The 17,721-nt window shown below is 44.4% G+C and overlaps 1 protein-coding gene across 1 annotated transcript in view; it reads right to left on the reverse strand.

Annotated features, from left to right (window-relative positions):
- Positions 1-1,831: 1,831 nt before the first annotated feature.
- cdh12a (cadherin 12a) overlaps positions 1,832-17,721 on the reverse strand; it is a 53,694-nt gene continuing 37,804 nt past the window's right edge. Inside the window, exons 10-12 of the mRNA XM_074688339.1 lie at positions 17,232-17,346; positions 15,944-16,195; positions 1,832-2,577 (exon numbers count right to left, since the gene is read on the reverse strand). Of these exons, the coding sequence (XP_074544440.1) occupies positions 1,964-2,577; positions 15,944-16,195; positions 17,232-17,346 (981 nt within the window). The 3' untranslated portion in view covers positions 1,832-1,963. The remainder of the gene's footprint in view (positions 2,578-15,943; positions 16,196-17,231; positions 17,347-17,721) is intronic.

Genomic DNA, 17,721 nt, shown 5'->3' on the forward strand with positions numbered 1-17,721 from the left:
GAAGATGGCTGTAGAGGCCTACCAGGCCCTGCTGAGAGAGAGAGAGCCTGCCACCAGGAAGGCCTTTATGCCTTCTGGTGGCCACGCCTCTCTCAGGTAACAGCCCCTCCCAGCTCAAAACTCCACCTGCTTCCAGAACTGCAACAGAGAGCAGAGTGAGACAAAGGCAGGGAGGAAAGGAGGAGAAGGAGAAGCGGGAGGGGTTGTCACAAAGGGGACATATCATGCTCGTTTCTCCTTTTCACTATACCAGACTAGGATGCCTGTAAAGCATTTCTGCCCTCAGTACAAGTCATTTAGTTCCTTCATTGCCCCACAATAGTGTTCTCAATATCCTCATTTTAGGCCATTCTGAAGATCTCGTTGAAACGCTCCTTTTCCAGAATGACCTCCAGTAACCTCGCAACGTCACAGCCCTTTGTGCTCTGATTGGTCAGTTCTATCAGAGGGGCGGAGGGGGTAGAGCCAGGGGGCGGTTTTTGCAGCATGGCAGAATTTACAAATTTGCCATATTGAACGAGGCAGGCCGAGTGAGTTTGCTGTTTGCCAAAACTTCACCGTAAGGCATTGATAGCACTAATAAAATGGCAGAGTGTAGGATACGTCCTTTTGTATTGGACCCCGAGTCAGACCCGGACGGTTCTGCAGCTCAGGAGGAAGAAAATCCACCTGGACACAGATCATCTCAGGACGCTTCAGTGTGGTGAGTCAAAGCGGTACTGTAACATGTATAGTTTATACGTGGAAATATAGGCAGACTTCACCAATAAACTATTTCTATAACAGGGCTCCATCCTGCTCCTTCACTTTTCTCTGTCTGTTTTATCCATCATGCTGAAAGTGTAGTCTAAAGATCGCCTCTACCGTCAGTTCCTCACTATGTTATTACCGCAGCATTATTGTGGTCCAGGTTCACAGTGCATGTCAGAACAAGCATGCAAAAATCAGTCTCACAAGTATTACGACGTCTGCTAAAACTACAGTGTTTTAACTACTAATTCACCATGTAAAGCCGAGCTGCTCAGCAGAGCAGAGTCCCTGCATCCAGCACTCAGTCAGTCGGCTCTTGGTGGGTGTATCCCTCGGTGGCGGTTGTGTGACTAACTGACATCACAGAGGAGGAGCTGCTTTATCAGATTGCTCCAATAAAAAGAAAGGATCCTCGTGTCATCACGAAGGTCGAAATCTCGTGGCCAAATGTCAATGACCTATTTTCAGAGGCATCAAATCTCGTTCTAGGATATCAGAAAAAATACAATACATCATTTTTTGAAAATTCAGGGGGTGTAAGGCCTAGTTTTCAAATTTATTTTATTATATGCAAGTATTAAACCAGGGCTCAGCATGATATGTCCCCTTTAAGCCTTGCATTCTTTTCATCCTGAGAAGAGCTTTCCTCATACTGTGACTTTACTTTTCAGTCGATTGAAAGTTTCTCTTGTTGATCCATTTGGGACTCTTGCATTTTGCTCCTGCTTCTGAGAAGTTGTTATGAAACCACTTGTTCTTTTTGTTTTCTGTCTTCTTTGCCACTCATCAAACATTTTTTGTTCTTCCTGCTTAAATTCCTATCTTATGTGGATTTACAAAAAGTAAAGTGTGTACAGTTAATCTGCTAAAGCCCACTGGTCACTGAGGCTACATGATCTTCATCTGCCCATGGAGGCTTTCAGAGGTGTCAGTTTCTCCACAGTGGAAGGATGGTAGATCAGAAGAAGACTCGTCTGTTGTAGAGGTTTTATTAGTAACATGAATTCAAATACAAACATGGAGTACCTCAGGCACTTTGAGGAGCTATTACTCAAATGGAGCTAAATCCACTGTCCTCCACCTAGTCAGTCCACATCTCTACGTCACATGGACAGCTTTCTAAATCATCCTCACATCACTCTACCAAGTGCCTGTCGCAGTAAAAAAAAAAAAAAAAGGTCTAAAAATTAGCTAGTTCACACACTCTGCACCCTCAGCTTTCCTCAGTCTCATCGGATGGCTGTTTGTCCAGGATGTTAGCCAGAGTTTTAAAAGGCTGTCCCCAGTCACCCAGGGAGCTAAAGTCTCCCGTGTCATCAATGACCCATGACTCCTCTATAGAGCTGAGAGACCCGGCCACAGAACCGTCCCCCTCGTATGCGTAAGTAGCCAGGGAGTCATAAGGCGGGGCGGTGTACCCCTTCTGGCTCTCCTCCAGCCGCTGCTCGATGAACTCTCGGATCTTCTCTGCATCCCCCTCGGTCACTCTGCCGTGGGAAGAGAGCGTTGCAGATCTGTTTACGGCAGCGATGATGCTCGCTGTCTGACAGTGTATGTCAGGTGTCCTGATCTTGTCGGAGCGAGCGCTCAGATGCAGCAGAACACCGTCTCCGTATCCGTTGTTCCCTTTTCTCGACGAGCTGCTGAGAGTGCTGGTGCGATGTGGGTGCGTGTTGCGCAGAGTGCCCATATCGAAGGCGCGAGTGTCTGCCTCGCCACCGCCCTCGTCGTCGTAGTGAATGACGTTGTCACGGATGTCCTCTTTGGATGTCATCAGAGTCTCTTTCTCCTTGTGCCGCTTCTGGCCCATGTACAGAGCTGCCACAACTAGGGGACACAAAGAGAGCGTGAGTGAGATGAGCTTCAACATCAGGAGACCACATTCAGAGGAAGTCCTCAAAGTGTGAGAACCTCAGGGTTAATGAAGTCTGAGACCCAGGACAAACCAAAGCATCAACGCACAACATGAGACAGATGGAAGAGCCAGGACATAATGTTGACCTCAGAGACCAGCAAACCAAGTGTGAAGTATGGGCTCTACCATGTTTACCTCAGTGAGTGAGTCGTCTCAGAAGATCTAAATCAAGCAATGATGGTGAAAACAAGTAAATCAACAACAACAAATACTACGATTAAATCAGTCCTCTTCTCTGTCTTTGGAGGGGGTTTAATTTTGGGATGTGTGTGTTGTGGAGCCACCTGAGCAGTGACACTCAGACTTCTGTGTATGTTCTGTGACTGGAGGACATGCTGTTTCCCCACAACGTCCTTGATTTGGTGACGTAGGGGGGGAAACCACCACCTGCTCCGACTCCAATCCCACTGGAAGATGGAGGAGAAAATAATCAGTGCGGAGCAAGAGCAGGCTTGAGTGAAAGTTGCTGAGGAGACAGGTTTTGAAGGTAAGTTCTATAAATTTTTGTTTCCAGCTGAATTTGCCTGCAGGGGTCATCACTGAGTCCGACTGTGTTTTCCTCAGTGGAGTTTTGAGCCTGATAGAGAGGAGGGAGGAGAGGGGCAGGGGCAGAGCCAGGGAAAAGATGGAAGTTCTCTGCGGTCCCTTCATTATCCCCAGGGAGACCCCCCCGGAACATGGGTCAGGGGGGTCGAGGATGAGATCGTAGGGAACAGCCAGGCAGGGCCAGTGGAGGTGGATTACCAGCTAGAGGCAGCAGCCCTTGATTGTGATCTCTAAAGCTTTTACACACTCTCCTGTCCTGCTTTTGAAACCATTGTTTTTCAGATGCTCTTTTGGGCTTTCGGTCTTTAAATGAGCGGGCTCTCTACTCTTCCTGCACAGTGACGCGTGTCAGCCCCTCAGTTTGTCAAAATAGTCCAGCTTCCAGCCTCAAACTTTACCCTTGATGTGTCGCAGGTCAGGGTCTTGATAGCACAAATGTATTTCCAACGTGTTTGGATTTAACCAAATGAAACAGAAACACGACATGTTAGAGAGAACAGAGACATTTTTAAATCAAACTGAATAATCTGTCTCTACTAGTATGAAGTGTTTCATATAAAGGAGGTGTTACTGTATTGTGAGGTTTTGATTCACTCAGTAGGTTTACATGTATCCAGTGACTAAGGTCAAAGCTTGATTGTAAAATCACAGTGGGGGCTCTAGTCTCATGCAGAAAACAATCAAACTTCTGGCTGAGAACATCTCACTCCACTTCGATAGGTGGCGCTGTGTCCTTTTTTGACAAGTGAAGCTGTGTGTGTTTAGAAATAGTTTTGATTCACCAGATAAGGAAACAACATCCTAACCTCCTCACACATAAAGCGTGAGTGCTACATCATTGACACATGGACAGAAGTCATCAGCAGGTCAGACCCAAAAACTGAAGCGCTGCAAAGCCTGGCGCTCACAATTTATGTGTGAATTAGTGGTAACAATAATGGCTGAGGTGGATGCAGCTGTAGCTCTTTATGTTTTTATGTCAGTAAGACGAGGGGACCTTATTTATAATGGTCATCCAATTCCTCTTCTGGATGATTGACAATGCATATTAAGACCAGCAGAATCCAACCATAGTCCGATAGCAATCCCATTATCTAGATGTGTCGCACCAGCTATGCTTAGTCTGCTTACGGTCCGACTAAGCAGTTTGCTGCATTTCAACAGTCCAGTCTTTTGCCGCAGCCACACCAAACGCAAACTTGCGAATTTATTCACCCGAATCGCCTGTAACGTACCGTGTGAAGTCTGGACGCTGGACTATTTTGACAAGCTGAGGGGCAAACGTGCGTTAGCTCGGCACTGCGCATGGGAAGTAGAGAGCCTGCTCATTTAAAGACCGCAAGCCCAAAAGAGCAGCTGAAAAACAATGAGCTGTGGTTTCATAAGCATGACAGGAGAGTGTGTGAAAGCTTTGGAGATCACAATCAATGCCTGCTGCCTCTCCCTGGTAATCCACCTCCACTGGCCCTGCCTGGCTGTTCCCTGCGATCTTATCCTTGACCCCCCAAACCTCCGACCTCCCGAACCCCCAACCACCCGAACCCCCGACCCATGTTCCCGGAGGTCTCCCTGGGGATAATGAAGGGGTGGAGGAAAGAGAGGAGCACAGAGAACTTCCATCTTTTCCCTGGCTCTGTCCCTGCCCCGCTCCTCCCTCCTCTCTATCAGGCTCAAAACTCCGCTGAGGAAAACACAGTCGAACTCAGTGATGACCCGTGCAGGCAAGTCCAGCTGCGAACGAACTTACCTTGAAAACCTGTCTCCTCTGCAACTTTCACCCAAGCCTGCTCCTTTTTTTCCCGTCTCTGTAGAGTTCTCATGTCGTATCGTATAACTCTGAATGATGACACACCACACAGATTGTTTTCTCCTCCATCTTCCGTTGGAGCTGGAGCTGGAGCAGACGGCGGTTTCTCCCCCAACATCATCAAAACAATGACGTTGTGGCGGAATGCCATGGCTGATTGGCGGCCGCAGCACAGCCTTCATGTGAATTTGCGTCAAAAGTTCAATATTTTCAACTCGAGTGAATTTGCGTCTACCGCCCAAACGCGTGAACGCTCCAAAGGAGCAAACGCCCCAAACACGCCGTCCAGAGCAAATCAGCCTCTACACGAGTCTTTGCATTGACTTTGTATGTAATCTCGCCGTACCATTACACTGTCTAAGCCTATAGTTTGATTTCTAAAGCTGCATGTAAACGTAAACTGCAAAAACTCAAATCTTATCAAGAGTTTATGTCTTATTATTAGTCAAAATTGTCTTTTTATTCTCAATATGAGCCCCATTCAATTGGTCAGTCCAGAAAAACTTCTTGATTCAAGTTATTGAAAGACAAAAATGAGGTCTGAATTGCTTGTAACAAGTTAAAAAATCTGCCAGTGGAACAAGAAAGATTTGCCAAAAAATTTGCTAAAACTAAAATATTGTCTTAATACAAGTAACTTTTTTCTTGATCCATTGGCAGATATTTTCAACTTGTTACGAGCAATTCAGACCTCATTTTTGTCTTTAAATGACTTGAAATAAGGCATTTATATGGACTGGCCGGGTGAATGTGGCGGATATCAAGTCTAAAAAGGCATTTTCTACTGAAAATAAGACAAAATCACTTGATAAGATTTCAGTTTTTGCAGTGTACTGACTGACTCAGGATGGCTTCATGACCTAAGCTTTGTATCTCTTGTATTTTCTGAGTCTTGGTGCTTACATTCTACTCTCCAAGTAGAAAGAAGTGGGCACAGAATCTATACGAATGTCCAGAGGCAGCACACACCCACAGCCCTCACTGGAAAGCCCAAAATGTTTCACCCCTCGCCTAGAGATCTGCACCCCTGCAGATTTCTGCCCATGGATTAAAAAATGCTAAAAAATACAAAAATACTCTTTCCTCTCTGCCCCTTTATCTTCCTCATCTCTCTTTATTTTCATCTGCGACCCATCGTTGGCTGCCGAGTCTGAAACTAAACTCAGACGACAAGTAGACTTTTTCATACACACACAGCCAGGTGTTAGAGAACATACATTAGCTGGAGATGAGGGTGGATTATACAAAGCAACACTGACACTAAGAACATTACACAAACTAACTAATACAAGCTGGCAGAGGACAGGTGTGTCTGCAGGAATAAAGCCAGCCATCAGAAAGTCTAAATCTTTGTTTCAAAGAGGTGCCAGGACGGGTTCAAAAGTGTAAAGGGAAAAAGTGAGCTCACACAGTTCTTCAGGTGTCAGAGGGATGAAAAAGCAGACAGTGTGCCCCCTGTAACTTCAGGTTAACAACCCCCTGAACAGCCTCTGTCATGATGTTACATCCTGGATTGTTGTGCTGTTTGTGACAGGAGACTAATGAAAAAGTGATGAATAGCAGGAAAGCATCCTGATGGTCCAATAGGAGGACTCATAGCTCTCTCAGGTCAGACAGAGACTGATCTGCACTGCTCTAAGCAAAAGTTAAGAAGGAGAAATCCTGCTGCTCGCTCAAATCTCGTAATTACACCAAACATGTAGTCTGGATCACAAGCTGCTCTGCTGACGTTTTACACCTGTCAGCACCTGTCAGGTCTGCCTGGGTGATAACTCTAAATGGATGAAAGGACGCCACCTTCCTCTTCACCCCTTTATTTTACCAAATATCCAGCCTGGCTCACCCAAACTCATGCTTAAAATGTCTGAAGAGGGTCAGGCTCTGTGACTGCATTGATCCTTTAAGGGTGCTGTCACACTGGCCATCCTGCACAGGGTGTCATAGTCAACACCAATTAAGGGCACATCTGTCATATTGCCCGAGTGGCTGCCTTTTGCAGCAGCTCTCCCTTCCTTGTCCCTTTTTTTTCTTCTCTTTTCCTTCATCTTTGCATTTGGAGCCTGTCGTTGCTTTTTATGTCTCATTGGTTGGTCAGTGACATCTTATTGGTTGTGTCTGCAGTTGTATTTCTACCATTTCTGTTCCCGTGTGTGTCTGGAGATCCTTGATGAATCTATGAGTACATTGTTGTACATGAGATCAGCTGTATGTAGCCTGTAGAATGTCCATGCTAACCCATGCGAAACGGACCTGTCCTTCCATCCATCTTTACGGAAAACGTAAGATCTATCTCCAACTAAAAAAGATACAGAAAATGCAATAAAACAACAACCTCTACTACTTCCTGTTTGTTCTGACAGACTGGTGTTATAAAAGTATAAGGCATCAACAAAAACCTGCAGAAACACATGAGTACTGTATTAAAATACAAGCACTGAAAATCAGCTTTTAGAGAGCCTGTGTGTGTGTGTGTGTGTGTGTGTGTGTGTGTGTGTGTGTGTGTGTGTGTGTGTGTGTGTGTGTGTGTGTGTGTGTGTGTGTGTATGCGTGCGTGGGTATGTGTGTATGTGTGTGAGTATATGCGTATGTGTGTTCGCCGTTCTTGTTTTGCGACGAAGTGAGGACATGCTGCACAATGGGCAGAATTTGTAAGCCGTAAACACCGGGGGTTTTTGTGCAAAAAACTTGATGGCTGTGAGAAATATGAAAATACTGACGAACACGAAAATGTGTTTTTTATCCACGTACCGTGTTTTCTGCACTATAAGGCGCACCTAAAAGCCTTCAGTTTTCTCAAAAGCCGACAGTGCGCCTTATAATCCGATGCGCCTTATACATGGATCGATATTGATTAATCATGGCTACCATAGTTAGGGGGCGTCGCCGGAGTAACAGCGGTAAGCAGTAAGAACCTGTAAAGAGGAATTCTGCTAAGTGCTAACGTTAGCTCACAGGCTGGCCCGGGCTTCTTCTCTTGTTTATTGTTAGAGCAATACAGCGCCCCCCAAAGCTCTGGCATGTGAACTGATCTCTGGAAACGGCTTTTGTGGACGGCAGATACGGCTTCGTCTTTACTGCGCACTTTTTTTGAAAACGGCACAGAAAATAGTAGGATAGGAAAATGTGCGGCTCCGTGTGGAAGTAGCCTGAGTTTGACTGACTTATCTGACTGTTTTGTTGACATTCCCTTTGGCGCAGCTCTATCTAGTGGATGCATAAAGCAACCCCAGCCACTACTATAGCTTATTCTTAGCCTTATAATGTGGTGCACCCTATATATGAAAACAGTTTTCAAATAGGCCAGTCATTGAAGGTGCGCCTTGTACTCTGAAGCGCCTTGTAGCGCGGAAAATACGGTACTGTAAAAAATGACCGAGTTAAAGCGATTTACAAACGGGGTACAGAGACGTGAATCGTGCAGACAGCAGACTTCTCCCTGTCTGATGCTGCCTGTACAGGAGGGAGAGACTGGACAGGTTGGAGAAGAAGTCCAGCTCAGTCCTGGACCCTGTGGAAGCAGAGGCTGACTGGAGAATGATGGCCAAGCTGGCATCTCTGTTGTACAACATGTCCCTACCTATTTCCCGGTTGTGGGACAAATTAAGGAGTATCTTGTCTTACCTGAGATGCCTAAAGATCTGCCAGCAGAAGGTCTGGAGGACCAGATAACACATGCCATAGCAGTTTAGTATCCCTGTATGAACAGGCTGTGTTCAACAACCGATGATTCTCTGTTTGACTCAGGAGTTTATCTAAACCTCCATCTGAAGGCTGGCCTCTGCGCCCTGCTCAGACATGCTGGCAGTTTTTCCCTGATTCCTCTCTCTCCTTGGTTTAGAAATCTAGAGATCGGAGCACAGGGAAGCAAACAAACAGCATCCCCCTGGGGTATGTGCTATAGAAACCAAACAAGGTCACAGTGTGGAGGGGGAGCTGGGTTAATGGGGGCTGCAGAACGAACAGGACTATATGATGTTTCAGCTTGTTCAGCTCTTTGGGAGACTTAATAGAAAACAATCTTGTGCCTGCATCAGGGCTTTTTGTGAACTAGCTGCTGCTGGAGGAGAGAAAAAGCAGCAGTGTGATTGAACTAAGGATGAGAGAAGAGAAAGAAAACTCTCTCAGACATAATAACAAAGGCTCTAAATAAGCAGGTCAGAGAGGAAATAAAAAGACAGCATCAGCAATCTGTTGTCCTCTGAAAACCCTGCTCCAGTAACGAACTTCCTTTGTGCTGTGGCTTTAAGCCAGCACTGTGTTGGTAGACATGTCTGCTGTGAGAGAGGTGAAAGAAATGGAGATAAAAAGGACAATATCAAACAAAGTACAATCAGATGCAGGGAAGAGTAAAGAAGCTGCAGCGCTGCAGTGCTGTCTGCTGTATGTGGGAGTATAACACTGCTTTAAAGTTAGTGAAGACCTGAATTTTTTCTGACTGCCAGCAGGGGAGCAGCTTTGTGTGCTTCTTTAGTTTTTGTTTATACTAGGAATAATTAAAAAAAAATAATATGTGATGATTTTTTGGATAATAAATAATAACGTGATGTATTTAAAAATAGCCTTGCCTTAAAATTCTAAATAACCGCCAAACTGCCATTCTTGTTAAAGACATGGCACCACCCCTTTCAAAGTCTCGTGCCATGTTAAAGCATTCAATGCAGTTCAAAATCCTCATTACTGCCAAAATTATGATGGTCATTAAAAACAAAATACAGTAGTCAGTCTGATAAAGGCATGCCTTTTTGGAGCAGCACCTGGCAATAGAAAATGGAATAGACCAGTCTTAGATAAGTGGCATACCACTGATGGAACTGGCTTTCCAGCTTGAACACTGGAATATGCCACTGGAGAACTGGCATATTCCACTCAGCTGCAAGTGGCATAGTTACCACTTATGGCTCTCGATGCTTGGTGTTATTAAGTGTCAAATACCTCACCCTGTGGTTTGGGGAGCATTCAAGGCATGACTATTGACTGTATTCAGAGTGAAGAACGTAGCTCTGCCATGTATCACTGTACTGTTTTGTAGCCAAAATTCCTCCATCACAGGTGTAGCCATTGATAATACTTGTGCAGCCAGAGTCTGCGTAGTAAAGAATGTGAGGGATTCAGCGAGAATCTGAGTGGAGCCTGGTGACAAAAAAAAAGATTTTTTTTCTTTTGAGTCTTATCACTTCTTGACTCTACCTACTGACATATTTTTACAATCCCCCCCAAAATACACAAGAACGTCAGCTGTTCATCGTCATTAAACCTGACGTAAAGCCTTGTTTTTAACCTCTTATAGCTAATGAAAAAGGCACTTTTCAGAAAAAAAGAGGACATAAATACAAGGCAGCCAAATGATATCTTCAAATCACCACAACAATTGGATGTGAGAAACATTTCTACCAGGTGTTTTAATTTTTTAAGGTTTGACCGCAGCTCATCTGAAATGACTGGAGAGCTGGATTTTTTCACCTATGCTGCAGCCAGCCACCAGGGGGAGCAGTTTTTGTGGCAACCTCACCGAGCAAAGCAAGATGACATCCAGTTAGTTTTACAGTCTATGGGCATGACTAGCGGTGACTGACCTTCAAACTGGGTTATCATAGCAACACATTCCCCTTCAGAACAGATTTGATGTAATGGGGACCCTGGTCATGTGATGTACACCCCCTGCCCTCTGTTCATGTTCCTCCACTGGCTGCGCACATCAAATCCAAGACCTTGCAGTTCACTTCCTAACAGCAACAACAGCAGCTCCTGCCCAGCTGGAGTCACTGGATCAGGTCTACACTCTCTGAGTCAGGAGCCAGACTCTGGTCATCCATAGCATCCTAGTGGTGGAAAGGATTACTCTAATCCACAGAAGGCTTTTAAACCTTCCAGGTAAAGTTAAAGACCCAGTGTTTTCCTAAATGATGAGAACGTTGGTGCTGCTAGTACTGAGAGAGCTGCCGATGATGATGATCATATTCCTTACTCGTGATGTTTTCATGGATGATGGATAAAACCTGCTTCTTCTCTGTCCAACATTACAGCTGACTTCTTCTTCTACTTCTTGAGTGCAGAACAACGTTGGTTCAGAGTCGTGTTGCTGCCACTGTTTTTAACCACAAACCTTGAAGCAGCTGTGCCTGTAAAACTGTAAATCCTACTTTTGATATTAATCCACCCTGGCAGTGCTCAAAGTGTGAATAACTCTCTGTGTAGAGCATCAATAATCACAGTTTGTTGTGTAACACTGATGGGTACATTATGTTAATCACTAACAGAAACAAGGTCCACGTCTCAGAGAGTCAAACCAGTTTTTAACAGACTGTGGAGCCAGAAGGAGGCCTTCATGTGTGTTTATGTGCAGGAGTGTGAGTCACGCTTGAATAACAGGTATGAGTTTAGTCATATGTCCTCCAGCTTCTTTGCTGATCTGGAAAAAGGTCACGTAAGCATAAGTTCTTCACACTTGGATTATCATAACCTCAACAAACTGTCACCCAGAGAGCTGCAGCTCAGCAGAACAGACCACAGACCTGAGCCCTCCCTCTGATAACTCCAGCACTGGCTTAACGCCACGCTGTTTATCCTCCAGGGTCAGCATGGTTCGACCTGAAGGATCCAGGATCTTCTGAGCTCCTTAAAGCTGATGTAGGCTCAGACTGAGAGATGAGATTCCCGACTGTGTCAGAACCCTGAGAAAGAAACAGGTGAAAATAATCGGCTTTCCCACGCGGTCCCTGTGAGCTTCATCTCTCTGTCTCTGGAGTCACTCATCCTTTAAAATCCACGCAGAAAGAGAAAAAATGACTCTTCTCCATGTCCAACTTTTAACAGCTCTGTGGGGACTGGATTTTCAGCTGTGTATTCTTTTCTCTTTGGTCTCAATGCTTGCCTCCATGTTTAACTCCCAGCCTCATAGAAACGCCGGTCATGTCTAAATCGTCTAAATCAGGTGATGAATAAATTATTGTCATCACGTGTATCGCCCATAGGGTCAGACGAAAGACAGATTTCCTTAAAGTGAAGTTTCTCTCTTTAACCAGTCTAAGCTCAGAGATGTACCAGTTTATAATCCCATTCATACAGAGTCACACGTTGCTGACAGGAGACCGTGTGACGGCAGATGCTGGGTTTCTTTAAAACTGTGCCATGTGAAAAGATCTCTCTTTGGCGCAAGAGTTGGAAACCAAACATTCAGTGCTCATTTGGTGCTAGTGCTTAGTTGGTTCTACTCATGTTTTCCTAAGAACCAGTTTGGTTTTCCATCAGCAAGGAGCCAGGTTGGAGCCATGTCATTGCGTCACCATAAAATATGAGTACAACACTGCATACAAAGCTGTTTTTAGGAGGGTGTGGTCGACTCAAGGCGCTTTAGGGTTAGCAAAAAAGATGGCGCTGGGGGTGCTTTGAAAAGGCAGAAGTGGTGCTCGTGGTGGTTGTGACATCATTTTTCCTAACTGTCTGCTGCACACAGTGTGCTCTTCTCTCGCTCTCTCCCTGTGTGTTTGTGTGTGTCTGGAGATGTGTACATGGAGACACATGACTATGAGGCAGATATGACATCTCATCATGTAAATAAGTTAAATACCATCCAGCTGTTTATTCTGTTAAATAAAATAAGGTAAAGACCTGATCAGTAAGAGAGGTAAGGCACGGTTGCTTCAGTTTCTCCTCCAGTTCAAGTTTTTAATGAGGAAACAAACAAAACAACCAACAACTAGCTGATTGTTGGTCAATGTAGCCCCGCCCCTTGCTATGTAGTCAGTGCTTAGCTCAGGCCCAGCAAAGAGTTGGTGCTTGTTGAGCTCCAGTTTTGAGCACTCTTCTTTCAATCAAAGGGTTGGGAGGATCCCAGGTCCTGTAGTCCACAGCTACTTGGCCCTAAACTGTCCCAGTGGCTGTGGCAGCAGTATATGAATGGGTTCAGTTAATACCAGTGGGTGCTTTCCATGGCAGCCCTTGAGAGAGTGTGAAGATGACATGTTTCATAAAGTGTTTAAGCTGTCAAAAGATAAGAAACATACTACTGCAATACAATCCTTTTTTTGTCTCCAACAAAAATGCACTGAAAGTACAAAGGCTGTTATCAGACAGAGCGTCCACAGCTGCTGAGACAGCCCACTCAAACAATTCCCAGCCAAAGCATCTGTTTGTCTGTTGGGTCCTACAATATTTCAAAACTAGGGCAAGTTAAAAAATAGTGAAATGTTCCTTTGATAAACCAATACTGTAACAGTTAGCACAGGGCCAGTTCCAGTTCAAAGCTGTCCTCAGGCCCTGTCCGTCTTTGAGTACCATCCTGACCTCTGAGAGGGGAAGTGTCTCTGTCCATGTTTTGTGTTGGCAGCTTTTAACCCATTCTCTCCTCCCTCTTTGCCCTCTATCTCTCTTTATCTCCACTCTGAAGGAGGGATAAAGCCCTGAGGAGACTGTGATTCTCCCCTGACATGCACTCAGGCACACACAGTCACACACTCTGTCAGGCACAGAGTGAGGGTTGAGCACACAGTGTGATCCCTCAGGTCAGACAGGTGCTTATGTAACTGTGATCCTCTGAACCAGAAGTGCAAATTGAATAAGAAGACAAGAAATCAGCCTCCAAGAGGAAATTTTCTCCTCCCTGTGTCAATCAGAGACTCTGCCAAGGGCATCTGCTGCCCCCTAGTGTTGTAGCACAAACATTTGTATACTGGCAAATGTTTCATCACTATCATCACCATCATTTATGAATCTGGGTTTTTAATCCCCCCATGGACCTGTCACTTTCTTCTGTGTATATCTGGACTCTGTTCTCTGCACAGGTGGATCCTGATCACCTCTGTTATGTAACCCCACCGATTCCTTTTCAGCCTCAAGCAGATATCTCTATAGTTTTCTGCGCTCTGTCACTTGAGCTCATAGAACATGAACGTCCCAAATTCAACAATTCAATTTTGACAAGGCAAAATCGAATAACAGATATCTTGAATTTCATCACAAAAAAATAACAACACCCCCCCAACAACAAAAAAAAACCCCAAAGTCATTCAACACATCCTACATCTGTGTTTCCAATTCAAGCAGTGACAGCGACCAAGGAGGCCAGAGCGAGAAACAATGGATTTGATTCAGTGTTAAACTGTTATTTTCAAATGACTGTTCCTATACTGTTTTTTACTGACTTTTAAAAAAAGAGGGCAGTGTTAGTGAGAGGCGGTCAGCCTGAGAGTCCCATCAGGAGTCAATATGATGAGTGTCTGCCTATCTCTGTGGCTCACAGTAGTCTGTGTTGAGTTGGAGAAAGCCCAAACACAGCTGGAAAACGTCTCATAGCTTCATTACAGGAGAACACAGAACACATAATGGTGATCAAACGGAGAGTCTGACAGTATTAAAAAAAAAACAAAAAAAAAAACTATATTCATTGCTACGATTGATTTTCTTTAATATATATGTGTATAAATTATCTGTAATATTTTCACTTCCCAGCCACTAAGGTTAGTGGTTTCCCACAGTTAGCTACTAGACCCTCAGCATTTTCACAAGCCACAATTTTTATTGTTGGATAATTATGTTTAATATGATTAAAGCTGACTGTGACAGGCTAAAGTTTACCTGAACTAGATTTAAACCTCCTTAAATGCAAATGACCCCTGCTCACACTGAAATCAAGACTACATCAATGTTTATCTCCACAGGTCATTATCAGGTATTCAGCTCTGATCAGGCTGTGTGAGGTTGTTCTCCTTTTTTATGAAAATGTGAAGTCATAAAAAGAGGAGTTTATTATTGCATTTGCAATACTGCGATGAAATTGGTGAAGAGGCATAGAAGATTTAAAAAGAAAAAAAAAAAACTCAAAAAACCTAACGAGAAACACTGTCTGCTTAAATATTAATTTTCTACTGTCATTTTTCAGTCATAGAGTATTTAGAATGATTTGGTTTGTTTACGGTATTTCCAGAGTGAACTTTTTTACATATAACTTTGACAACTCAATATTTGAATGAGGTTTGAGGAGGTTTGAATATTGATCCTACAGCATATCTGTGACCAATGTTAAGTTTCAGTTTCTCTCTCAGTGTGAGTTTAAATGAGCTCCATCAGATAAATATCCTCACTTTTAAAAAGTAACAGGAGTTTTGTCTCTACTTTCTTTTTTCCTGAAGAATTATCTACAATGGAGAGCTAAGAAGACGTGACTGAACATTTTTTTCTCTAAAACATGTTATCAGGCGCTAAACACAGGGAACTGTCAGTTACTTTCACACAGAAACACCGCTAAATAAGGTTCTAGTTCTCACCGTGTTGTAAAGCGGCGCTACCTCCGCTGCAGAGCCACAGCTGGCTACGAGGCGCTCGCCGCTTAGTGTAACAGTCCGCGCGCGGCGTGCCAGATATAAACAAACGCAGGTAGTCTGCCAGGACGAAGAGACACAATGAGAACTAGAGCCTTATTTAGCTGTGTTTTTGTGTGAAAGTAACGCGCTGAAAATTCTCTAAATAAAGCGTGAATGCCGATATCAGATTTTTTCAGTGGGAGTCAGTTTATTTGTGTTTTTGGTCAAAAATATGGCCCCGTCTGAGTGCAGAGGAAACCTGCAGAGGAGCAGGGAGAGGGTGTTTGGTGTGAGCGCTCTGGGCTTCTGCTGCACAAAAACACTGCTGTAGGGGTAATTTCTGCCCTAAACCTTGTGACAGGACCCAACTTGTTCCATCCTGGAGTATCACTTTAAAGCTCTATCAGTGGGATGTTGTACAAAGTCATTCCCGTACCGTGCACGTTTGATAAATACCAAACTACCTGTTCCTCCCAGAGCAGCTCAACCAGCTCTGATGTTAGTAGAATACATCATGAGCTGGTGTTCTCCTCCCTATAGGTCAGGCTCTGTAAACACACGTTCAGGGTTCAGTGAGGGGATCAGTGTTCTGGTTTTATCCAGGTGTCCTGCGAGCAGGAAGCTTACCCATCAGCAGAGCTACACACAGCAGGATGGCCATCAGAGCTCCGGTGCTGAGGCCCACTGGCAGGAAGATAGCCTCAGCTGAGCATGTGAGCAGCGAGCCCCCGGCCCCACAGGAGCACACTCGGATGGTGAGGGTGGATGTGCTGCTCTGAGCTGGATAACCGCTGTCCTCGACAACAACAGGAAGAGTGTACACATTCAGCAGACGGCGCTGAAAGCCTGAACGACGCGTCACAATGCCGGCTGTGTTATCTGTGGACAGACAGAGGAGGCTCCATCACTGTCTCACACACTGTTCAATGCATTCACACTGTTGGGTTATTCACACATACACACAGACACACTCACACACACACGCCCAAATACACACCCACATAAACGCAGACACACACGCTCTAGTTCCTCTGCCTGGCTGCAGGCCTGTGTCTGAATCCATCAGATTTGATGTTGACTGTAAAGGTAGAAATATACAAAAATACAGCAACGCTTGATGATGAAGTGTTGCAGAGAAAACAAGAAATTATCTCCCAGCCACGCTCCAAGGAACAGAAACAGACATCATCTGGACTCATCATGAGGTTGATGTTGGAGGGAGCAGACCTCTTAGTCCTGGTTTTTATACTTTTTATTCCCCATTCAGTCTTTTGGCTACTTCAGAACACAAAGGGGTCCAACCTGGTACTAGCAAAGTGTACCCGATAAAGTGGACCCTGAGGGTACTATATGAACACTTTTAGAAGATTAGATCTTTCTAGACCCAGGGCCTTCCTTTTCTTTACTTTAGTATTCTTCTTGCTTCAGTTTTTGGGGGTTGTTTTACTGTTGAAACTTTGTGTTGCTGCCATACCTGACCTTGTCAATCCCGACAAAGACACCACTGCTCTCAGCAGGACTAACCTGGATAAATAAAGGTTCAATTGGAACAAAATATTTTGCTCTTCTTTCCATTTTATTTCTTTCACCAAGTACTCTTCCTTTTCACAGCGGTGAGCTTTGAGACAACTGCTGATACCATTAGCCTTTAGCTCCTTAGCGTCCATCTCCTCCTCTCCTGCTGGGTGCTGCCTTATGTGTCAGATTAGTTATTTTTTAACCTTTGGAGATCTTTGATATTAGCACTAGATCTAAACAAGGCTCTATTTTGTCTAGACAGTAGTAACTAACCAGAGCAAATCCAAATTTTGTATTGATTATTTTTGTTTTGTGTGTCAACTTCAAGGTTTTCACAGAATCATAAACTTTAACTATAAATATTTACTTCTTTCCTCTCCATCCCAACTTTACATACTTCCAAAATCTCGAACGGTGAAGTTTCTGTTTCGCAGCTCTTTGGGGGACTTGAAGAAGAACCTCTGGCCAGAAGGAGGGAGGTCATTATCCACAGCACTGACAGTCTGGATCACCTGATCAGAAAAAAGCACAGACATACTCTGCTGACAGGTACAGGTTGTGTTTTGTTTTATGATATACAGTGCTCAACAAATGTATTAGACCAGCAGTTCCTGACCTTTTAGGCATCACACAATGCTTTCATGGAAGACTGATTTTACAGACCAGGTGGCGGGTTTAAATCAAAATCATACACAGAGCATAATAAACACAAAGAGCATCAAAAGACCAACAATGGAGAATCAGTGGGAAATCTCTGAGCTCATTTCTCTGCAACAAGACCGTCCCATCCCTGATGGTTCCCTATGTCCAGTCTGCTGCCTAACTTTGTTTCATTCTGGCTAGCAGGTAGGATTCCAGTTAGGAAGTTTCTGGCTTTACCAAATAAA

Source organism: Halichoeres trimaculatus, unplaced genomic scaffold, assembly GCF_033239565.1.
Source record: "Halichoeres trimaculatus isolate MK-OKI-2021-1 unplaced genomic scaffold, fHalTri1.1 fHalTri1_scaffold_15, whole genome shotgun sequence".
Lineage (NCBI taxonomy): Eukaryota > Metazoa > Chordata > Actinopteri > Labriformes > Labridae > Halichoeres > Halichoeres trimaculatus.